The sequence below is a fragment of the Gallus gallus genome, chromosome 1 (genome assembly GCF_016699485.2).
Source record: "Gallus gallus isolate bGalGal1 chromosome 1, bGalGal1.mat.broiler.GRCg7b, whole genome shotgun sequence".
NCBI classification, from domain to species: domain Eukaryota; kingdom Metazoa; phylum Chordata; class Aves; order Galliformes; family Phasianidae; genus Gallus; species Gallus gallus.
In genome coordinates, this window is record NC_052532.1 from 62,148,925 (window position 1) to 62,173,569 (window position 24,645).

Sequence of the window (24,645 nt, forward strand, 5' to 3'; positions counted from 1 at the left end):
TCAACGACAAAGGAAGAAGAAGGAACAAAGGCTGTTGAAAGGCTCTGCAGGGGGCTTAAGCCTCTGCTTTCTTGTGTATCTGGAAGAGGACCATGCATGGCCACCAACCTGGAGCTACTCACCCATGCAAGGATGCCCATCCTGGAACTGGGCACATGGCAGGTACATGTTGGAAAGGAATTTTTCTGCTTATCCCTGCACCTCTGGTCATGCAAGTAACACCAAGAAATTGCTGACATAGATAGGCAAAGGACTTCTTTGACCATCTCTACTTCAGGTCAGAAAAGTGCAGAAAATACTGGATGTGGCATTTGTTGCCTCTTAGAATATTTCAGGTATTGTAGGTTTTTTACACCTGTCCTTCAGGAAATGTTTTAACTGAGCAGGTAGTGATGTCAAGGAAAATTTTCTAAGCTACAGAAAAAAAATCAAACAAAAAACCACATCCTACAAAAGAAAAAATTCTGCTGAGCCTTTTTTTCTTTCTTCTTGTTTTTGCCATTGGGTATTAATAACCTAGCATGTTGTGTAGGTGTCATCTTTGATGAGTGCATGTGGGTATGTGAATCTAAGTGACGTGGTGGATTTGAATGTACATGTTCTCCTTAGAGAATGTGGGTAACTTATTCACACTTGTTTTGATGATTTTACATTTTTAATTTATTGGGATTTTTGGGGATTATTGGGATCTGTGACAGCAGATGAGTAGTACGTAGCATTTTGCAAGAAAAAAAAAAGTTGATTGAGTAGTTCTTTACCTGCAAATATTATATTACTGAATTTAGATAAGAGAGAAGATTTAAGGACATATTGAATTATAAATGTAAAATTGGATGAAACATTTAAAAGGAGAGAAAATGAGCTTATTAAGTGAGAAAAAGTGGATTGTCCCTTGGCTGGAAACTAAATACGAATTGTAAATTACTATGTCTATAACACACCATTCAGTCAGCATAAAGGTATCTTAAACTATTTTGTTATATTTCTTGGTCAGCTGCTGCTATTCATCACATAAATAAAAAATTAATTCATTTAACCCTTTCAGTCTGGATTGGTTTGATGACAGCAGATACTAAGAAACCTAAATGGTAACTAAATGGGCTTTAAGTGAAAATTATGCCTTGGAAGGGATCTCTTCGGGCGCTGATGCTAATGAGCTCTCTGAAGGAACTGATTAGTACAGTAATAGGAACCTATTAGTACTACAGAGAAGGAAATTTTTGGACACATGATCTCTGTCACCACAAAACATCTCTCGTATTAGAGCAATGAAAACACAGACCAAACCTACTGAGATTAAATAATCAAAGTTGTTTGATATCAAGGTTCCCATGTAATTGGAGCTTCAACTCTCTGTGTTTCAGTGGGACAGTAGGGTGTCCTTTTCACTCTGACTACAGAATTTGAAGTTCTGTACATTAAACACAATATAAAAAATAGATTATTTGTCTGAAAAACATTTTGTGTTACTCAGCTTTGTGTATTGACAGGATATACTGTCACTGCTGTTCTTCACCAGCTCCTCCTCCACCTGAAAGGAATGCAGGTCACTCCCTGCTGTGGTTTCTCCCTGACAGCTCTCTCCAGCATAGAACCACAGAACGTGACTCCAAAGACCAAGATTTGTACAACTTTAAACTTGGTCACATGTAGGCTCATGGGAAAACAAAACAGAAGAAGAGCAAACCTGCTGTGGTTTCTATGTGAGACCGCTTTGAATTAAGAAAAGACAAATGCCCTTTGACTGGAAACACTTGGAGAATTGAAATCATTAAAAAAACAGGTGATGGATGTAGATGTAATTAAGCTAAATGTAGGCAGTGGTGGTTGTTTTAGATCACGTTTCCTTTTGAAGTATCGTTTTCCAGAGCTGATATCCAGCTGTCGAGCAACACTTCAGCATCTCTGAGCCAAGAATGGAAGTGTTTTACTTTTTCTCTTAAATACCAAGTTGTGCATTTTACCCAGGAGGTGGCACTGTAGTGATTTGTAGTCTGTAGTGGTTCGTAGTCCTCTTGTGTCCCTTGCTCTGTTGTTAACAAGAGTCAGCTTGTTGGTGTGCAAGGCCAGAAGACTTTCCGGAGGTTATTCAGGTTCTTATGCTGCCAGTATCTCACATTGGAAACTGCTTTTTATTCTGGGGAAAATTAGAACTTATTTCAGGATACCTTGGTGCCTGAATGGGAGCATTCAGTCCTCACAGAAGGATGGATCAGCTCAAGCAAGTCATCGGTGACTTGCAGCCAGTGCCAAAGTGTTCCAGAAAAGTATTAAAAACAAGAACCAAATTGGAGCACGTCAATATTTTGTGTTTTAAAGTCTCCAGATTTGAAGGGTAGTCGATATATTTTTCTTTTATATTCTTTTTTTTCCCTTGTTTCAGTCTTTCCAAGGAAAAGGAAGAGATGCGGTAAAGTTTGCCATCAGTCTTGTCTACCACCACTTTGACTGCACCTACGTGTACCAGAATGAGAGTGAGATTGGGGCTGTGCTATAAGAAAAAATTGAGGAGGGCGTTGTGAGGTGAGAAGACCTCTTTATGTACAGCCTTGGGTAACTCATCTCATGCACGACCACAGGCTCACAAATGGAACTGGGCTGAGAGCTAGCTCCTCTCTCAGGTGTCAGCATTATGTGGATGGAGAGAAGAAAGAGGTCAACCGTTGAAAACCTGGCTTGATGTGAGAGGGATTTTTTTTTTTTTTTTTTTTGTAGTCCATATCCATTGTCAGCTATGGAGACAGGAACTGAGGCTGTGCTCTCAGCTGCCTCTGAGATAAGAAGCACAGCTATTGTATTTGTGGTCACTCCTGCTGCGCTGCTGGGCTTAGCCTGTTAACTCCCGGGTGTTGTTTTGTTTTGTTTTTTCCCCCAACAACAATGGTAGGAAAAATAAAGTAACTTCTATCTACTGGAAATTGGGGGTTGATATTCACCAGTTTTGCTTTTTAATTCATTTTGTTTAATCCTCATTTAAATTTCTAGGATTTTTGTCTCAGTCTCGTTTTACCTAGCTGACCGATATTGCTGCGAATAAAATAAGATGCACATAACTGCAGCTTCCGCAGGATGAGGAGCTGTCCTTTACGGTGAGTTGCTTCTGTGCATGCCAAGTGCCCTCTGCTTGGGATGCTCTGCAGCTGTGAGGCTCTGTGTCCCCCCCAGTGGTGGTGCATCTTCCATGAGAAGTCCCTGGTGAAGGAGGCCTGCCGGAATACGCTTACTGCCCTCCAGCTGGATTATTTGGATCTCTGCCTGATGCACTGGCCTGTGGGATTCAAGGTATGTGAGGCTTCAACCTTCCTGAGCCCTCTGTCAGGACTCTGCCCCTTCTTCCTTGGGGATCTAAGGAAAAGCGTTGTTAAACCTCATTAAGACATAATGACATCGTGACATAATACAGAGTGATGAGGAAGAAAGATAAGATTGTGGCTGTTTAAGACAGGTTTCATAATACAAAATCACCTTACTTTCACCTACACAGCGTTTCCTTGGCATGGATCAAATCACCATCCAGATCACATTCCTCTTAAAGTCTGGGATTTGGCTGTCCTTTGCTTACTCAGGATCAAACAGTTGTGAATTCCCTTTTTTCTCTTCTTTCTCTACCCCCAGGTTAAATAAATCCTCACTTCCCCATTGTGTCACATCCCCAGACTTCCCACAACCCAAGTGGAGCACATAAAAGTGTCTGCCCTTCCTCTGCCCGCAGGACGGATTCTCCAGAGGCAGATTTTCTTGAAGATTACTGTGTTCATGCAGATTACTGTTCTTGGCCACTTCTCGCCCCAACACAAACATAAGCCAGGATATCCACTTGATTGTTGGATTCCTATGTGATTTCTTCAACTACTTACAATTCCAGCCTACGTTAACCCCACTTTTATTGTGCCATGATAGGCAGGTGAGGAGCCATTTCCTGCAGATGATAAGGGTATGATAATTCCCAGTGATACAGATTTTCTTGATATATGGGAGGTTCATTCATTAGCTGAATGAAAAATTCTTGCTAGTTTGAAATGACAGCCCGAAAACTTCACGCTGACCACACTAGGAGTCATTCTGGGAGAATTTCTAACACGAAACACGCTGTGGTGTCCCTACAGTGCACCAGGTGTTCATGGGTGTCTTTTCTGGAGCTGTGCTCAACCCAATCTGTACCTCACCTGTCAGAACACAGTCAAGCTAACATGCCTGTGCCAGCATACCCAGGACATACAAATTTTCCCCTCCAGAAAGGACTGGAATTGCCCAAAGCCTGTGGCTAATGCTGTGTGTGCAGGTATATGCACAGGCAGTGTGCAAGTCCAGACTTCAGTGCAGGCCCACTTTTCTGCTTTCTGAATGATTTTGTCTTACTCTCCTCTCTTCCTCCATGTGCTCAGAGGATGAGAGACTCATAAGTCAGCCGAGTTCCTTGATGCTTTTCCCCTTCAGTCAGAGCAAGAATTAGGCACAATTTTGTTATTTGAAGGAAAAGATTGGTCACGCCAGGCTGCTGCTTATGATATCAACTTCAAGTGAGAAGGATTTTTGATTTGGTAAAGGTGCTTTTTTCTGCTGGAAAGGCAGCATATTATTTTTCTCCTGCTTCTTTTATGTTGGAGGTGCCAAACTAATTAGGGCTGTCAAGTGGCTTTATCATTTGTTAGTGTGAAATAGGAAGTGGGAGGAATGTAGCACTGCTTGTGCTATAACAAAACTGCTAAATGGTACGGCTCCTGTAGGAAATTAATCAGCAGTGATGATCTGGTTTTCTCTTCTGGCTGTCAGGGGTTAGTTGAACACAGCCACTCTGTTCCAACTACAGGCTTTTTATTATGGGAAAATTATTTTGTCAGCTGAGGAATTGTTCTAAAAAAAACCCCACCTCTGCTGTTTTGGAGCAGAAGGTCTGCGTGGGGAAGTATTTCAAAATGGTGGCATTCTACTGAAATAATCATAGTATGATAACTGTTCATCTGGAGTAATGCTATTATTTATTTGTACAATGGCACATGACATGAGAGCCAGAATCTTTGACCAAGGTGCTGGTGTTCACTGTGCTGTACTACTGCCACATCTCAGCTATGATGAGTTTTACCATTACAGTCTTTCTGCAGGCACTTTTTCCGTATGAAAAGGGAAAGGGAAGGGGAAGTGGGAAGGGAAGAAAAGGAAAGGGAAAGAATGGGAAAGGGAAAAGAAAGGGAAAGAAAGGAAAAGGAAAGGAAAGGGAAAAGAGAAAAGAAAAGGAGAGGAGAGGAGAAGAAGGAGAGGAGAGGAGAGGAGAGGAGAGGAGAGGAGAGGAGAGGAGAGGAGAGGAGAGGAGAGGAGAGGAGAGGAGAGGAGAGGAGAGGAGAGGAGAGGAGAGGAGAGGAGAGGAGAGGGAAGAGAAGAGAAGAGAAGAGAAGAGAAGAGAAGAGAAGAGAAGAGAAGAGAAGAGAAGAGAAGAGAAGAGAAGAGAAGAGAAGAGAAGAGAAGAGAAGAGAAGAGAAGAGAAGAGAAGAGAAGAGAAGAGAAGAGAAGAGAAGAGAAGAGAAGAGAAGAGGAGATCTTAATGCAATAGCAAATCTGATTCTGTGTTATTTCTAGGCTATGGAAGAGCAGGTGGATGTGGGGATGGTAAAGGTCATCAGAATCTCCAACTTCAACTGTAAACAGATAGATGGGCTCTTGAGCAAACCAGACTCAAAATACAAACCTGCCAATAATCAGGCCAATTCTGCTTCAGCTCATCAGGACTGGTATCACACCTGTCTGTGACAATTAGCGTCTTGCATTTAATGGAGCATCTCTGGCTGTGAAATAGCTTTTATGTCAAGGCTGTGGTTTTCAATATCCCTGTGAAAATACACCTGTCTCTAGCTGAATTATCAAGAAATGGAAAACTCAGATTGCTTTTCTCCAATCTTGTGCCCCAGGGCTGGCAGAAAAGAGGCAGCATGACTAGATAGAAACAGAGCCAGGCTACAGTATGCGGCCAAGGCAAATAGCTAAGGCCAATAAGACAGCTGGGTACTCCAGCTGGATGCAAACAGCTAGACTTTGGAGTCCATTTATATGGGGACTATGAGAGGTTGTGAAAAACGAGGCAGACAGCTGGGAAGGGAAAGTAATGTAAGAAGCCTGGAACTTGTGAGGCAGAGTTGAGAAGGGGAAACATTCTGACATATTGGCCGACACTCTTAAAATCCATATAAATGCAAAAATTATGGTCTTTCCAAAGATAAGGTGGCATTGGTAGGTCACCGTAGTGATGTTAAACCTTGAAGAAGACTCTGCTTTCAAAGAAATTAAGTATTTTTATTTATCTGTAGATTGAAAGCCACCCATATCTTCTTCAAGTGGAGCTGATTCCATTTTGCCAGTCCAAAGGGATCTTTGTCACTGTGTACCATCCATTTGGAGCACCCAACTGGCCATGGTAGGAACGCTTTGTGAGACTTCACTCTTAGACATAAATGGGAACCAATACTATAAAACTAGTGTGTGGATAACCCTTCACAGGGTAAACTGCTGTAATTAGAAAGAAACTCAGTAATTTGTACAAAATTGGAGAGAACAAATTCCCAGCCTGCTTGCAGGCTGTAGAACACTACACTAGAACGTGTTATGATTATCTGACATATTAGAAACGACAAACATCTGCACGTGTGCCTGCTTGTGATAAAAGGAAAAGAATGAAGGCAGGACTGGAGCAGCAAGAAGATGATGAAAGAAAGTGTGCAAAATGATGTTTTCTTATCATTTAACTAGTATTTATGCACTGTAGTCTTTGAGGGAGAAGACAGTAGGTCATTCAATTGATGAACTTTGCTCTTTATTTTCCAGGTCCGAGCCTGAGGATGTTTCCCTTTTTGATGACCCCCAAGTTAAGGAAATTGCACTCATGCACAGCAAAATCGCAGCTCGGGCTAACACAGATCTTGGTATTTTCCCCAGTGATATTTAATTTTTCCTCTTGTGCTAAGGTACCAAAAGACCTTACAGAAAGTTGAATTCTAGCTTTCTCATCCCCAGTGTAACGCTTTAAAACTTGTCTCTAGATTTAAAGACTAGTGTTAGATGGTTACCAGTGATTACCAGTGTCTTTGGATTTCTACTTGTGGTCTTTAATTGGCTCTTCAACACACAGCATCCCTGGCCAATTCTGATTTCTTGTTCAATGTACTCCCATTCTGTCATCTCAACTTGAGAAATATGGTTAAATGACTTCATGCAACAATCAGGAAGTGCTTACCATAGTGCTTTTTCTCTGTTTCTCCTATGTAAGCTGTCTGGGACTATCAGTAGAGCTGTCCCCTGTAACCATGTAGAAAAGTATGATTTTTGGCTTTCAGATGGGTGGAACTTCCAGCTCTAATTCCCTATTTATTCCTACAGGTACTTATCTGGCTCCAGATTCAAAGAAACATGAGTCTAATTCCCAGATCTATCACTCCACATTGCACGAAGGAAAATATTAAGGTAACCTTACAAAATTTAACTCTTACACAGAGAAATCCACTCTGGAGTAGAACAAAATACTCCCTTCACATCTAGAATATGGAAAAACTTTTGTCAGGTATCACGTAGGTTACTTCCTTATGAATGCTAGATGTTACTTAAAAGAGGGCCTGAGACTCCTTCATTAAAACAGATAAAGGCAGAGACATTACTTTTTGCGCCTAGTGATACAAAATGATGCAATTTGGTTCCCACCAGCACTGTAATTTGATGACATTTTTCATTGTTCACCAAAAGCATGCATCCATTGCGTGCTTTCTAGTGTTTGAACAAACACAACACTTTTCTACTTCTGTATTTAATATTCTTCCTGCCAATCTACTTACACTTGCCTTTTTGCAAATTGCAAATCAGCTGTTTGGGACCTTCATCCAGGGTTTTGACCTTGAATTGGATGAAGAGGAGATGGAAACCTTCCTCAGTTTCAAGAAGAAATACTGAATCCGTGCATTAAGCGAGCGAATACCTCTTTCACCATCTTCTTCTCTACTTTTAGACAGGACTAGATTATCACTCAAGTATCTTCTCAACAGACATCCATCAATAGCCTCACTTTAAAAAAAAAAAAAGGGAATCTTAGCCAATACCTGATCACATCTGTATCTTCTGGAATCCAGCAAGCACCAGGGTTTGTTAGAGCACTGTCCACCTCATACAGGTTAGTAGCACTGGGATTTGTGTGCAGTTAATGTATGCTGAGGCACCTTGCGATGGATTTCAGGCTGTTGTCTGAAAATCAAAATGGGCTGGAAACGCCAAAATAAATAATTTTAAATTATTTTTCTGTTTCCTTTAGCTGCTTTACATTACAGACAGTAACTGTAAATAAAATCCACTTTAAGAATGAGCTTCAATTTTTTTTTAAGTGAAAAGCTGTGCCTGTGCAGTTTCCTTAGCATTAAGAGAAAGAATATCCATTTAAATGTTTTAATCATATTCTCTTTTGCTAGATGCAAAAATCACAAGGATTATCATCATTTTTTTTTTTTTTTTTTGGAAGACAAACATGGGCATTATCTTCAGGTCCTCCAGGGATCAGAAGAACTGCGCTTCATTGTTCAAGTGATTTGTAACACCTCATGCATAACAAATCACAGCATTAAGTCCAACATGTATTGCACAAGATGGAAGAACATAGTTGATGGGAATACTGAAGAGTAAGCTTTGAGCAAACACAGGTTTGTTTCTTTTATTATCAACTACAAAGATTCTGATCTTTTGCCTGTGTCTTTTTATTGACCTTGTAAATATTCTTAGTTGTAAGAAAATATGTTAACAGGTTACCCAGAGAGGTGGTGGATGCCCCATCCATGGAGACACCCAAGGTCAGGCTGAACAGTGCTCTGAGCACCTGATTTACCTGTGTGTGTTCCTGTTCACTGCAGGGGAGTTAGACCAGATGGCTTCTAAGGGGCCCTTCCAACTCTAAGGGTTCTATGTACTGTGTTAGTGTTTAGTAATGATAGTTAAATAAATTGAATAACCCAGAATCCATGGGACAGACAAAAATAATTTGCAATAAATATAAATCATCACAAGTTTTAGAGAAATTTAGAGATTCTCCTGGTGTCAGTATTTTCAGACAACAGGTTAAAACACTTTTAGTTGTTAATATAAGACAAGCCATTCAACATCAGAAGGCCTTTATGAGGTAGAACAAAATGCTGTTTCAGATTCTCACCAAGTACAGAGCTGTGTGATTGATTGAAAACACCTCAGAGGACACTGCTGACTTGTGTTTCTGGAGCAGCTTTCTTAATGAAGTTTCCTATTTATGAACTGCTAAACACTAACAAACTGGTAGGAGATTTGTATGTTTGGATTTATCATATCTACAGAAGTAGATAAATACTGCCTTTATCAGTAGAATGGCTGCAGTTAAGGCTGCAAACTTCTTCCAGCAAAACCAAAGTCTGATAAAGGAAACAGAAGAATTATTTTATTTGGCAGAAAAGTCAGGCAGATTTCTAGAAGCCAAGAGTACATTTTCACTCTTACACCACTTGCTGGATAGTAGTCCCTTTCTGTTCTAATCCAAAGGTTGTTACTGAATGTTGTTTTCCATAGGGAAAAAGAGTTGCTTCAGCCTATGCACCTGCTCAAAATTTAATGAAGTGTTTGTTAATTGAGACTTCTTGCTCTTGACTTCTAACACACAAAACTCCTGTAGCCCCTTTGGGTTCTTCCAGTCCAGGAGAAGAACAATGTGGATGAGCAGTACTGCCCACAGAGTGGAAGGATGATTATGCGATTAAGGTTCAGGGCTAGGATACAGATTTCATGGATATTCTTTGGCAACTGATTTTCTCTGAACCTGAGGTTTTTAAGCCTTTAAGGGGAATGATGACACATCTTTGAGGCTACTTTAGTCTTCTGTAGGATATTTTAATAACAGGTACCCTAGAACCAGGAAAGGAATGGTATCAAATTGGATTTCATACAGCAACTCTTCTAAAGAATGCATTTCAGACCCATACCACATGGTCATAATGCAGTGGTATGGAAGGTGCCTGCAACAGGTAGTCTTTTTCCCTGCCTCTCTAATAGGTTAAGTTGAAAAGGTCAGGTTACAGTCTGTCATTGTAATCACAGTTGGAAAACAAGCCACGTGGAAGATGTTGCACTTCCAGGCACTCAGACCGCAGCCTGGTTCTATCAAAAAGATCCCAAGCAGATCTGGAGCTGTTCTGAAGCATCAGGAGCAATAGTCACTCAGTGCTGCAGCATACAGCCTATCCTGCTTCACAGGAATTTTCGAGGAACATTCCAATTTAATCAGAGTTAAAGTTATTTACAGGATGTTTATGGACTCTGGTAGGCAGGAAGCCAGACTAGATGATCACAGCAGCTGCATAATAGTAAAATAAAAAAGTCCAAAACAAGCTAGAAGCCAGAAATTGTTCATTTGTTGTACAGACAATAGATAATTTCTTTTCCAACTGCAGAGAGCTTACCAGAGATAAAAAGAGTGGGTGATATTAGTCACAAGGAATAAAGTATCTTCAATTCTGCAGCAGCACTGCAGCCATATGATTTAATGACAGCACATCCTTCTGGCAGAAGAGTACTGCCTTGCAGCTGTCTACAAGAGCCTGCTATAAGCTGCTCTGAAAGTATACTTCCATAGCTTTAGCAAAAAAAGTTTTATTTGTTGTAAGGGGGGCATCCTGCACAGAGGTACTTCCACCTACTGACAAGTGCTAGGAACCATTAAATCACCATCTTCAGATTCTTCTGAAGTCTGTGTTGACAAGTGAGTGTGCACTGGCGGGCATTTAACCCACTCCTCTTTTTAAGAGAGAACTGCAATTAAAGTGCATGCTGCTATTTAGATACATGCAGCAGCATTCATCTCTACCCTCATCCCACTGACCTATGGAACATCTGTCCATTATTAGTCCCTAGGCTGTACAGATACATAGCATGAGAAGCAGATACTTGAGATGCCACAGTTCTAGCACCTCATAGACCTGAAAATATCAAGGCCATCTCTTCAAGGCAAGAGACAAGTCAAGCTACCACAGCGTGCTTCAGGAAAAGAAAATGAGCACTCTCACAGCACAAAACACAGCTAAACTCCTTAGAGCCCATTTATGCAAGTTTTTCAAAGGGCCAGCAGATTCCCTTCCTGTGCGCCAGTTTCCTCAGCAGCATCATCACCAGCTTTCTTTTGGAACTACAGCAGAAGTCTTTGATTACCCCCAAATCCTTTTTAATCTCCCTCAGCAATGCCACAGTGTGCCTAGGGCAATCCTGCAGCTGCATCTTTCCTAGTCAGCAGTGAGATTATCCACATCACTGGACTGAACATTGTAAATAGAAAATACCTTAGCTTAACATTTTGCCTTTCTATCACAATACGCTGTCCCATGACTTGAGCTTTTATTGTGCAGCCCATCCATTCTGGTATAGTTAGCCCTTGATTAAAAGATTCAAAAGGGGCTGCGTGAAAACAGTGTTATTCCCATGTTTCAAAGGGAAAACATGGTAACATAGATAACAAACAAATAGTAAAACTCAGAACACTTTGCCAGTTATTGCTTCTCTGTTTTCCACCTACTATCCAACTACTGTAATTCCAAACATTCCCACATGAGACTCCATATCATTCAAAAGCAAACAATGAAAAACAAAAACAGCACAACAGATCTATTCTACTACATGAACTTTTTGCATTTAATCCTGCACAGAAAGTTCATAGAACCTTCTATCATGAGAAGAGGAACAGAGAGCCAACTAATATGATCCATGGCATGGAATAATTCATATAAGCTGTAATTAAGAAGGCTAAGGCCCTCCTTGACCAGACACCAGTGCAAGGAGCTATGCCAGAATTTTACCAAGTCCAGAACAGTTCGGAAAGCATGAAAGATTTTAGAGTTACTTTTCAGCCTAAATGAGCAAGGCCCAACCAGATAAGGCCCAGCTCTGAACTTTTTAAGTGACCAAGGACAAGTTCGGGTATGTGTCTAGTACATGATAAAACACTACTGATGGAGTTTACAGATGATAACCTATAGGATGAAGTGATTAAAGTTTGTCTTAAGTCAGCTGTTCTGTGTCTAAATCAAGCAGGAGTTCTGTAATAGTATTTTCAACATAGTGAATGCAGATTACAGTCCAACGGAGGATTTTCTTTTCCTGTGCCCCAGATTCCACAATCTGGCACAAGTATTACAATATGTGCTTGTGTCAGACTCAAGAGCTCAACCAGAACGGTCCCCTCCCTCTTCCCCAGAGGTAAAGACAGTCCAAGTTAAAGAGCAAAGCAATTCCAGCCAGCCAGCCTGTCTGCTTGCATCCCAATGTCAGAAGTCAAGCCATTTTCACCCAAAGGAACATTAATGGCAAGCTGAAACATATAATACCTGCAAAACTGCAGGTGGTGTCCTATCTCCAACTAATCTGATATTGACAGCTGCTTCTTGTGTTCTCTTCTGCTACACAAAAATTCCTTGAAGAGGGACCTGTTTCCCACATAAAGCAGTTCAAGGTTCTACACTGCTATGGAAATGCATCTGTTCTCTCGGATGCATTTTCTTTTAACATACAAAAAAAAAACTTCCTAAACTACTGTCACTTTAAGCAGTGAGGGCAGCTAAAAAAAATATATAAAATTTGAGTGCAAGCACTGACTTTATAGGTCCTAGGACTGTGTTTGTCTCCAACTCTTAATCTTTGCTGTGGGCTGGTCTCTATCTCCCCTAGGGGTGCTGCAGTATCACACTGGGGTAGCTGTTGCAGCAATGTCCTGAGAAAGTCTGGTTAAAAATGCCAACAAGGTGGAGTTGAACCACATGTTCTGAAGCTAAGAAAACAAAAACACTGCATGGGAAGAGCTACAAAATTATATTTGTCCTTACAAGTTTCTTTGATCAGAAACCCAGGGATCTGTCAAGTCACAACAGAAAAACAAATGCTGTGAACAGTGGTAGCAGGAAGAACTCGGTTAGCAGGAATGCTAGGCTCCGGATATCTAATTCTTTGATCATTCCACTTTACCTTTTAGGAGATGAAAGGAATTCTATGTCCTAGTATACTTGTTACAGTAAAAATAAATTGCTGGTTTACCCCCTACAATCCCTACATCAGCTTATACTATAACGAAGACTCTGCTGTAGTCCAGAAGACTGGCTCTCCCCCTTTCTCAACCTTGTTTGATTATATGAAGCCTCAAAGAAACAACTGGAAAAAAAAAATCAGTATAATTGACAAGCTTTTCCACCATTTGCTGTCTTTCTAATCTTCATGGTCTGAGGGGAAAGCACAGCTTTGTGTTCAAAGCTAGGCATCACTGTCCTTCCCTCAGGTGCTTCTGTTTCTCCTCTATTCCCACTCATACACCTGACCAAGCATCAAAGCTCTGTCAGAGAAGAGCTGCACTGTGTCCCAGAATGACTCTTCCCAAATTCCTTCCCCTTAAGTCATCCAGCAAAACACAGAGCACGTCTGTTACAATGCCCCTCCAGTAAGAGGGCTTGCCACTCTTCCTTCTGCTGTGGAGCATTCTGTCTAAGAGTCTTCTCCAGTAAAATTCCTACTCAGAGAATGGAAAATTTCAGGCATGCATTTTCATGAAGTTTAAGTGAAATAAAAACAGAGGAAATGAACGGAGCCTGATGTACTATTTCTGAATCCCTCATTCCCAGTGTAACTTCTTGCTAGAACACTCAGTGCAAAGATTTTGTTTCCAAGCAAGTCAACATTGCCCCAAATAGTTTTCTGTCAGACTAACCTAAGAACATCAGCTGTTCTGCTTTCCTTAGATGCCTCTGGGCCTTTGTTTATCAAATTATAGATAAACAGAACCACTTTCAGAGCTAATTTTTATTTGTATTTACCTTTAAGCCCAGAATTCAGTGATTATAATCAGTTTATTTTAAGAGAATCAGCACTAGAGGAGAATATTGCTTTGTCAGTCACTGATTCTCCCCTCCCTCCCTGCTGTGCTGTAAGGCAACTCAGCCTTGTATCTTGAGCCTGTTGTAAATTATTCTGACCAAAAATATGTTGCAATCTGGCTTTGGGAATAATGGAAAGATTTGAAAGCAGCATTGAGACAGTATTTTTCCCTCTCAGTAGAGTAGTTTGTATTACTCAGACAAATTTTAGATTAGTATGAAACCTTAGTACCTTTATAATCAGTACCAAAAAGATGTATCACCTACTTAGGAAATACTATGAGAACAACCACATTCGCTGTGCTTCCCCTAACGTTTCATTACTGTAACTTCTGAACTAGCTGAGACTCCAATTCAAACAATAGCTTTAAGCAGCCTCAGAGGGAACCAAACTTTAACATATTCATTGGCATATATTGTGAGAGCTATAAATAGAACTAAATACCTCATCTATCAAGATGTGGGTATATGCTTACTTTCTTGTCCTCCCAGAACAGAGTAGTAGCTTCTGATCTACCACTTCATGATGCAAGAGTTTCTTGGAAATACACTGCATTATCCCTATGTCACACAAGCAGCAATTGCAAGTCTTTCCTGCGCCATGTGCTACTGACCTGGAAGATGCATTTTATAGTGTTTACTGAAACCCACAGAATTCTGTCTAGGCTTGATGTTGTTAAAGGAGTGATTTTCTACTAGCCACAATATACTACCACATCAGTGAAACAAACACTGATTCAAGCATTAGTATTCTTAACTATCAGACATATCAGAACAGCTGTATTTATAAGTAGGCTATTCAGTGGCCAAAGTTACATTACAGTATAGATCCATGGCCACAGGTTTGTAACATGTTCCACACATGCAGTAGCATGGAACAGTAGACAACCTCTAATCTGAGATCTGCTAACACCAGATGCTGTGATTTCTTGGTAATTTTCCTCGTGTTCATGTAATCTTCAAAGACAGCTAACAACACAGCTACATTTGCATCACTACCATTACAGCATTGCTGAAATAATGATTTCATTACACACAGTAATGAAACTATATTTTATTATAAGCAAAAACAGCTTTTATATCACCAAGAAAACAGGACCTTTACACTTTTCAAAGAGCTACTCATGTAGCAACTGCTGTACTTAGAAATCAATTGGTACTTCCAATTAGAAAGAAGCACAGAGTAACAAAAAACCAAAACCCAAAAGTCATTAGAAAAATATCTGATCTCGATTTTGCAAAGCCTATCATATTCTGGTCCTTCCTGACAATAGTCACTAGCTCCAGTTCACAGTACTCCAAAATAAAAGAGACTGGTAGTTCAACCTTTCACAGTATTTTCTGCATACCAATTCAGTTTGGCAAAGACCACTCTACCACAGTCCACACAGTATGCTCCTCAGAAACATTCCAGCATTTTCTTCTTCCAAAACAAACAAGCAACAAAAAACAGTCAATGGGTAGATACACTGTGTCTTTGTGGGTGGGGGGGGGGGAAAGCAGGGAGGCTGATGCAGTGAGAATGCTATATAGACAACTCATAGGCAATGGCAGAAGCGTATCCTAGAAGTCAGGAGAAGGGCAAGAAACCATCTTCAGTACTCTGCATTAAAAGGGTACTCCTTATGATTTTGGGACCTAGAAGAAATCAAAGAGGAAAGATTAGTCTAGTGGCTGAAAGTTGCAGCTGTAACCACTGCAAGGAACTGTCAGAGGAGATGAACTGTATTAAAGCAGAGTCCATTTGCTGCAGACTTCTGTTTTCCATGGTGATGGGTTGCATTTGTAAACAGAGACTCTTCCTGGCTCTGAGCACATCAGGCTGCATTTAATATTCCAACATGCTGTGGGATCTAAGCACTTTGTAGTTAACTGTTTACTGCCTGGAAGACTTTTTTGCAGCCTTACCATTATTTAATGTCTAGCATATCACAGTTAGGTTCAAAACGTGAATATTTAACATTTTACTGTTAAAAAAATTGTTCTGAGGATGAACTCTGGAAATTGAGCTTGAATATCCTGAATTTTAGGAAGGTTTAGAACATGGAATTATAAACAACATTATGAGAAAGTAACAGCATGAAAAATGCTGGCACTTACATGCTCATTGCACAAGCTCTCCAGTTTCTATTAAAGCTGAGGATAGTTGCCATCTCTTCTTTAGTCAGTTCAAAGTCAAACACCTGACAAGAGAAACAGGCGGAAGTCACCTCTTTGGAGGAATCAAAGATTGTAGGCAAGATGGACAACATTAAAAAAAACAAAACAAAAAAAATAAAACAAGTCCACATTGGAGGTAAGCTGGTTAGAAGTAATGCCTGCTTCCTTCATGAAGGAAAGAAAAGGAAATCCAGAGATGCCTTTTTTCAAGACTTCAATGGTAGAGGGAATAAAAGAAGCCAGAAGGTGAGGCTGACATGCCAACTATTCGAAGAACTTTGGTGAGCACTTCAGTGTTACAAAATGACTCCATCTTTTTGTCAAAGATGCATCTTCAGGTCCTATTCCAAAGGAACAACTACAAGGCTTCCATATTCCATTTAATCCAGCTAAGAGTCTTGCTGAATTCTAATGACTGCTTTCAGTCAAGTATCACTTAAAGTAACACCATTTGTTAACACAAGGGCTTAAGCTTTACTCTGTATTAGTCCTTTGTGGTGTGCTACTACTCTTCAGTGCCTGTAAAATTCCAAGTGCCAATTCATCTGCAATCTGCAGAATAGCAGACACCATGTAAGGTGACTTAAGACTTTCAGCAGATATCTTGGAAACAGAGTGTTCATCTCTTCAACTGCAGCCCTCAGTATAGACAAACAAAAAAGCCCTGTGCTCTTGTCTGAGGAGGATTTTGGGAAGGCTGAGAAAGGATCCCTGCTTGCTTTGCAGGGAGAAGTGATGCCAGGTCACTTATAATTACTAACCTTGAAGTTCTCCACAATGCGCTGTGGTGTGACAGACTTGGGGATCACAATCACGTTTCTCTGGATGTGGAACCGAATGAGAACCTGCAGGAGCATATCACTAAGTCAGAGATAACTGCTCTTATTCTGTAAGATGCAAAACCTATTCCAATAGCCACTTGCTGTTAACTGTACAACTGAGCAGGACTAACCAATCACAGCAGAGCTGCATTTCACATCACACCTGTACTCTAAGCAGAACTTCAAGTATGATCAAAGAGTGGTGTTTTTCTCCTTTTCCATCTGGTTCCTGTGGTACCCAGATAGCTTCTTTGCTATGTAGGCTTTTAGCAGTCTACACAAGTGTTTATTTCTCTGCAAGAACTTGAGATGGGTAGACTGAAACATGTAAAGGTGGGTCAATAAAGCATTTCTTATTGATGGTTTATTGAACCTTTTTGAGAATACATTGCAGACTGCAGTAAACAAGCTGCATTGCTACTTCATGTGACTGCAGCAGCTCAAAGGGAGTGAAAAAACAGGCTGTCCTTTACATCTTTTATGTCATTAGTTGTTCTAAATAATAGAAATGCAAGCTATATTACTGGAAGCAGTATCCACTGTCCAGCACCCACCTACCTGTGCTGCTGTTTTGTTGTGCTTGGCTGCAATCTCTTTAATCTTGGGGTCATCCAGAAGAGAAGGATCCTCTGGCTTAGCCCTACACAAAGAACAGAAGATTAAAGGCAAGAAACTGTCACAGGAACAGCCAGCCTACCAACAGATATCTGTATCATGATGAATGATCAATGGAACAACTTGTAATCTCAATGCTATTAGCATAACCCATCCAGCTCCCTTGCAAACTGGTCTTACCATGGCCTATCAGGAGAGCCAAGGGGACTATATGCTGTCACAGAGATCCCTTTGGATTGACAGTAGTTGATCAGCTTCTCCTGGGTCAGGTATGGATGACATTCAACCTAGAAACAGAAGTGTGCAGAGAATGACAGCAGAATTACTTTCGTGTTTCATTTATTGATTTTTAATCCAAAGGAAGATTTTTTTTTGTCCTAATTTATAGCCTATGTGATATTATGCAGCATTTGTTTTCTCTACGCCCCCGCTCCCTTTCTGCTCTTTATAGCAGGTCTCCTCACAAGTGCAAGAGTCCAAAGACAGCAACAATTATAACTTTCCTGATCTATGCTGTCCCTAACAGGATCATATTTATAATTGCTTAAGTAGAACAGTTCAATGAGACGTACACAAACAACTGCAAAATCACAAGAATAGAAAAAGCAGACCAATACAGAGTGCAAAGTTCTCTGTACTTATGCTGTAAAATCATTATGCTTTCACATCTACTACACTAGCCTTAATACTGGTATTGTTTCATTCCTTTTTTATCAGCTTAATGTCAATACTCGTGCCAAATACACCCAGCCTGCAAATATTAAGAGTGGCTATCAACTGCTACAAATTCTAGAACTTCAAATTGTTTTCTATTAAAAATTTACTATAAATGTATTTGTGCTTACCATTACTTTCCAGAAGGCTCTCAATATAACATGATACAGAGTCCTTAACAGCATATCTGTATTCTGGCAGGTAAATGCATTGATATTCAGTATAGAACAGCCATTATTCAAGTTGTCTGGAGGCAGTGAAGGAACATGAAATTTTGATACTTTTCATAGATGGATTTGTGGGATAGTCACATACCAGACAGCTATTCTTTTAGCAGGCTAAAGAGAACCTTCTGACTACACTGTCATTCTAGCCTTCAAGGTAGCAGCTGCTTTGCTCCAGAAGTCCCTGGAAACTTGTGCTGCTGGCAGGCAGAGCAACAGTGCAAGTCATGGGATCAGATTACAGCCTCGAGTGCTTTATTTATGGTTCTGGCTGCTTGCTGACGTGAGAAGCCTGCATGGCTGCTTCTCTTCTGAAGCATGGTGGAATATTAAATGCAACAGGATGTTAACTCAGTTCTCAGGGTAGATTATGCATATTAATGTTGCTTCAGCAGCTTCTCAGAGTAACAACAATTACACAAACTGTGAATGTTCTGCACTATTCAATAGAAAGAATTTAGAGCATATGAATGAGACAAAGTCATTCCTACATTCCCGCTAGAACTCTAGGTGCAAGACTGCTAGCTGCATAATAAGTTACATCTAGACCATGGTGAAAAGCCTCTAAGATACTGCAACCCACACTGTGACAGTGATGAATTACCGAAGTGTCAGTTCCCCTTTGGGAACTAATTACAAGTATTAAGTCAGTGGAATTTACTACCTTGCCAAATTAATATCTCACCATGAATGAAACCAGTAAGAATACTAACTGTATTCATAATTAAGAACAGGAATCTTAACAACAGGAATCTCAGTACATGGCATTAAGGGACTATACACTGAATGCTGACACAAATGTTTCCAAGAAGCACTATAATCTTACATTAAGTCAATTGGAAAGAGTTAATAACAGACAAGCTTGTAGGCTTGCAAGCATTTCTGAAGAAGTGTTAGTTTTGAAGGACAGAAGCCAAGACCCATTGCTCTGAATTTAACTTGATTATGGTAATCAGAGAGCTTAAGTAAACTTGTAGTGTGACATAAGGTCAGCATCCTCTATAGAAATAGATGGGTAATCATTAACTACAGTGAAAGTTTTCTTGGCAGTGAGAGGTGGTAGGTGTTGAAAGGTATAATAAAACTTCTAAGTATGATAAAAGTCAAGTGGGATCTATTATGAAAATACTCTGGGCAGAATCAGATTCTACACTTGCCAGAGGGTTTGACATTGAATAGAATTCCAGAGAATGGTCCTATTAGCTTCCCAGAAAAAGTGTTGAAGTCCTTTTTAAGTACATATGCTCAAGCTATCACAGTGAATTAACAAGTTCTTGTAATCCAGTTTCAAGAACAGATCGCAGTCCTTCAAGTACCGTGGCAATTTATGAGCGGTCTAGATAGATTCCACAGGGATCTGGAACCTGTCCTCTTCAACAACTTGTGAAAAGCAGTAATCCTGTCAGTTCTGAGGTGATTCAAGCTGAGGGGGAAATACAGGACCAGGCAAAATACTCAAGGCTTGGCTGCCACTTCAGAAGGACCTACTCACGCAACAGGAAAAAGGTTAACAAGCCTTATGAAACTCAAGAGAGCTGCATGCAAAGCTCTGCACCCTGGACAGAAGAGCTCCAAGCAGTGACACAGGCTAGAACCTGAATGCATGGAGAACAACTGCTAGAAAGCAGCTGGGAGCCACGGCAGGCTGAACTGAACATCAGCCAGTAGTGATCTGTCAGCAGGAACACAGACAGCAAGTTACAGGAAGTGATCATCCCCCTCTGCTCAAGGGGTAATCAGACCACCTTTAAAATACAGCATCCGATTTCCCCTTCCCAGTTCTTTAAGTAGAAGATTGACAAACTGGCATTTCAGCAGAGGGACACCAGGATAGCCAAGGACTAAAGCACGTGCTGTACTAGGGTAGACTGAGGGCATTAGGCTTGTTCAGCTTGAGGAAGGGAAGGCCCCAGGGCTTCTAGCAATAGCTTCCCAACAAAGAAGGTCATCAAAAGTAAAGCCAAGCTCTTCAGTAGCACATGGTGGAAGGACAAGAGACAACAGGAGGAAGCTGAAACAAGACAGGTTGGGACTAGAAATGCTAGAAAGGGCAGTCAAGCAGCAGAACACACTGCACAGAGACTATTCACAAACAGTCTATAGAGCATACTTCCATTCAGTTCCTTCAGTTTCAAGTCATTAATTATAGGAACTGACTTCTCTATAGAGGAGCTAGAAAAAAAAAGTCACAAAACTATCTTGTTCTCTACCAGGTTCTTGTACACATACAGAATTTTATTCTACTGAAAGGCAGTTATAAGGCTCATCTGACCTTCCTCTCTGCTCCAGAACAAAGATATGCTGGAGAAGCCCCTTGCCAGATTTCCAATTAGTAGCACAAAAACTCCAGCCTTATCCTGTAAGATAATCTTAGCCAATACTGAGGGAGAAAAAAATCCCCAAACAAAACAAATAAAACCTAGAACATTTACCTGGGGGTCACTTATCAGCTTACCTGGTTGTTTGCAGGCTTGTATTTCAGCCCTGGCTTGTTCAAGATTCTTTCTATCTGCTCATGGTTGAAGTTGGAAATTCCAACAGCTTTTGCCAGACCAGCATCCACCAGCTCTTCCATGGCCTAATGGCAAGAAGAACAAAGACAGCACCCGTTATGCATGACAGGGTCTGAAGACATTCTTCCTGACACGGCTCATTTCCTTCATGAGAAGCACAAAGTGTTTAGATTTGCAGAGCTCATGTCTGAGGGAGAAACAAAGCAGTGGTATATTTATACCACACCCCCCCACCTCCCAAGTTGAAGTGGAAAGTAGCACTTAACAACGCATCATGGTACCAGTGAGCCCTTCCAAGAAGCTCTGCAAGCATGAAACAGTTTGGAGTTTGAAGTTAATGACAACATGGAGGTGACTGCTGAGGACAGAAGGCATAACTGTCACTGTGGCTAAACTTACCTCCCATGTTTGTAGAAGATCCGTGTTGCCAGGTATTGACATGCCTTTATCATCTGCGGGAAACAGGTCCTCTCCTGCCTGTCAGAGAGAAAATAATGGAAATACTCCCTGCTAGGAATATTAACAGCAGCTGAAGACCATATCACAAACTGAATACTACTTATCTGCATGTTTATTAGATAATAAACACATCAGTTTACACTCTTCATTGTTATTTTGTTTTCACATGGGTTTGTGGCATTTTTGCCAGCAACCATCCAAAGAAGGGTTGGTCGTCCACTGCATAGCACTGTCCTTTGGCTCACCCAAATGCACAGAAAAAACAATGCTTCACTTGTAGAATCATAATGAATTTACAAGTTTACTTCCTGTGTTACAGAAATGCACAGCTCTTACGCAAGCATGATGGAGTGTTTTATTGAAATATTTAATAAGGATCTACCTAGGATCTGGGAACATAGTCCTTCCATAAGGACCCAATCTGCAGACGGGTCTTTCACAAGGAGGCTTGTTAATTAAGTTGCTGGCAAATGGAATGTTGAAACTTCCTTTGCACCAGTTTGGACAAGATGCCTATGTATGAGCTTGATTCAGAACCAGGTGTTTTCTGTTGAATACCACAACACATTTTCACTTTGATAGTACTGCCCAATAAAAGTAATTTCAAAGATATAAATTGCTTTTTGAAGCACGTATCTCAGAAGCAACAGTTAAGATGGAGATTTTTATTATGCTGTAACAGATTAAGCTTAAAAGTTTTCAGACAGACATCAATTCCTTTTCTATGTAGCCAGTAAAAGTTTGGAATTAAAAAGCTTCACTTTTTAAAACACAAGCTTTGTAGAACACCAAGGCTCCTACAGCAAAACTCAGCTCCATCTCTACTGTACCAAAAGCTCATTTATGAAAGAGAAAAATAGGAGCATTTTTCTTGTTCTGCAAGTCTACAACAGAGGAAAGAATTTCTGTCAGACAGCAAATTACAGCCCTCTCACCCACAAAGGGGGAAACAAATCTTCGCCAGTTGAACATACTTTTGATTTGTAGAAGACAACACCCAAGTTGTTCTTTTGACTGTTACCTATGACTGCAGTAGGGAAGACTGCTTCTAGATCTAACTTCATCTGCTGTATAATAAAACAGCAGAGGATGCTGTGCAAACAAGATTCTTAAGGGTATGAATCAAATGAGCAGTAAAACTGTACAGCTCTTCAAAGCTGCTAAGTGCAACAAACAATGTTAAGGGCACTGCTCCTACCATACCTTAAATCCAACAGGCCAGTGGATGAGGTAGAGATCCAGATAATCCAGTTTCAGGCTGGCAAGAGTCTTCTGGCAAGCTCCTTTCACCAAAGATTTTTCGTGAAATGTGCACCACAGCTGGAGACAAAAAGCCAAGTCACACCATGACCTCCTAGGTTAAAGTTCTTGGAGCAATTCTGTCCTGTTTTGGAGAGAAGCCGCCTTTGGAAATTGATGTGGAATTAGACCATGTTATTGATCTTCAAATGGAGCTTGCTCTGAGAACAGGAACAGCCCATGATGCTGAGGGCAAGAGGTGCTGTGGCAGCATACAGGACTGAATAGGTTTATGTCAGACAGCAGAAGTAGGCAGGAGGCATGAATTAAGACATTTTATAACTACTACAAGGTCAGATTCTGTATAAAACTGGGCAGCATAACTCAGTGACAGGAAAGTTCAGACTGTGACCCATTCCACAAGCAAAAGTTCTTCCTAATTCACCATGCCAAATAACGTAAAGAAAGAAGCTCAGAACCAGAGAGCTACGGTTAAAAAGCAGGTCCTCCCACAGACTGCACACTACCAGATCCTCACCTTACTGACTACAAAGAGGTCCTCTCGTTTCACAACGCCCTCCTTGATTTTCTTCTGGATACCCTCCCCAACTTCATTCTCATTCTGGTACACGTAAGCACAATCAAAGTGGCGGTAGCCTGCATCAATTGCAGCCATCACTGCAGCTGTTACTTGCCCTGGTGGGGACTGGGGGGAAAAAAAAAAGGAAAGAAAGAAATGTCTAAAGAATGCTCATCAAAACATCCTGAAGATCTTTTCCCAGTAAAACAAAACCCAAGAAGGCCACCCCACCAAAACCAACCCTCAACAAAAATAAGCAAAACGAGAAGTAAGCAAACAAAGCAGTTCTCTCTGCAGCATTCTTCACTCCGTACACGTCTCCAGCAGAGGCTCCCATGCTCGGAGCCGGCCTCCAGCTGTTCAGCGTCACCCCTCTCCCGCGCAGGGCCCCGCAGAGCCGAACCGAGGCCTCCTCCCTTCCCCCCACTGCTGCTAAAAGGAGAAGTCTCAGCAGCTGCCAGCCGGGAGGGGCCCGGTCCTACCAAGCCGAGCCGAGCTCCGACGCCAGCCTCACCCGCCTGGCCCGCGCTACTCCGCTCCCACTCACCGCCCCCAGCACAGGGCCGGGACCCCCCACAGCCCACCAAGGGCGGCACAGCCGCGCGCCAAGAGCCGGCCTCAGCTCGCCGCCCCCCCCAGCCCGTTACCTTCCAGGTACCCAGCCCCAGAATGGGCATCTTAGCTCCGGTGTTCAGCTGCACGTAGGTCGCCATGGCCTCACACACGGCTATGAGGGAGACGCCCCCCTCAGAACCCATTAAGAACCGCCTGGCCCCGCCCCGCCTCGGCTTGGAGGCGGCGCCGGCGCTGTTCCCCCGGGACTCGGGCGGGGGTCTGGGACCGATGTTAGGCTGACGGGTGGCTGTGTGTGCTGGGCTGGGACGGGTGCTTTGCAGCTTCCACTTGGGGGAGGGCTGGCGCTCAGGGGGAGTCCAGGAAAAATAAAAACAAAAAAACCCAGCAATTAAAGAGCAACGGCAACTTTGGTCTGGATGTTGGGAAGGTTTATTTATTTATTTTTAAAATACGTTTCCAAAGGGCCTCGCTGTCTTTAGGGAGGCGCTGGAGGCATAAAGCGTGCCATTGTACCGTCCTGCACAAGGGTGGCCTGCGCTGTGGCTCGGGAGCGGGTGATGAAACGCGGCAGGGCAGTGCGCGCAGCCCTGGTGAGGGCTGCAGCGCAGTGGAAAAAACCCGCCTCGCGTGTGGGGCTGCGCTGCTCGCTCGTGGAACGCGGCTTCGGGTGCCTCTCCCCCTGCTCCGCATTTGGTTTTTTTTTTTTGCTCCATTTAACTAAGGGTGAGCTAAGGTAATTGGTTTTCCTCTTTAACGTTCCTCCTGGTTTGTGTCAGTGCTGTCAGCCGTTCCCGGCAGGATGTGATGTGTTTTCCCTTGGATCGCAGGGCGCTTATATAACTGCGTGCTTATCGT

The 24,645-nt window shown here is 41.7% G+C and overlaps 1 protein-coding gene and 1 long non-coding RNA gene across 4 annotated transcripts; one reads left to right on the forward strand and one right to left on the reverse strand.

The window, feature by feature from the left end:
* The first annotated feature begins 5,745 nt into the window (after nt 1-5,745).
* On the forward strand, nt 5,746-12,754 carry LOC107053352. The gene is made up of 3 exons (XR_005842636.2): nt 5,746-6,406; nt 6,814-6,911; nt 7,366-12,754. It is a non-coding gene; the product is annotated as an uncharacterized LOC107053352 (long non-coding RNA).
* Nucleotides 12,755-14,928: 2,174 nt separating this feature from the next.
* On the reverse strand, nt 14,929-23,948 carry AKR1B1 (aldo-keto reductase family 1, member B10 (aldose reductase)). 3 transcript variants are annotated; one of them, NM_001277899.2, is made up of 10 exons: nt 23,862-23,948; nt 23,173-23,340; nt 22,599-22,715; nt 21,336-21,413; nt 20,879-21,001; nt 17,666-17,772; nt 17,429-17,510; nt 16,811-16,894; nt 15,990-16,072; nt 14,929-15,527 (listed from the first exon to the last, which is right to left on the reverse strand). In NM_001277899.2, exons 1-10 carry the CDS (start codon nt 23,925-23,927, stop codon nt 15,485-15,487), a joined length of 951 nt encoding a protein of 316 aa, NP_001264828.1. In that variant the 5' UTR covers nt 23,928-23,948; the 3' UTR covers nt 14,929-15,484. The 3 variants fall into 3 exon arrangements, with proteins under 3 accessions (NP_001264828.1, XP_046795226.1, XP_046795224.1); XM_046939270.1 differs by having other exon boundaries at nt 23,529-23,942; XM_046939268.1 differs by lacking the exon at nt 23,862-23,948 and adding an exon at nt 23,456-23,572.
* Between the last annotated feature and the right edge of the window lie 697 nt (nt 23,949-24,645).

Bases quoted from the DNA above. Each gene is read 5' to 3' on its own strand.
- AKR1B1 (XM_046939270.1), bottom strand. From the start codon at position 23,927: ATGGCGACCTACGTGCAGCTGAACACCGGAGCTAAGATGCCCATTCTG. The intron at 21,002-21,335 runs GTAAGTTTAGCC...TCTTGCCATTAG, and splicing joins ATCTTCTACAAACATGGGAG to GCCATGGAAGAGCTGGTGGA. The intron at 17,773-20,878 runs GTAAGCTGATAA...TTCTGTTTCTAG, and splicing joins ACAAGCCTGCAAACAACCAG to GTTGAATGTCATCCATACCT.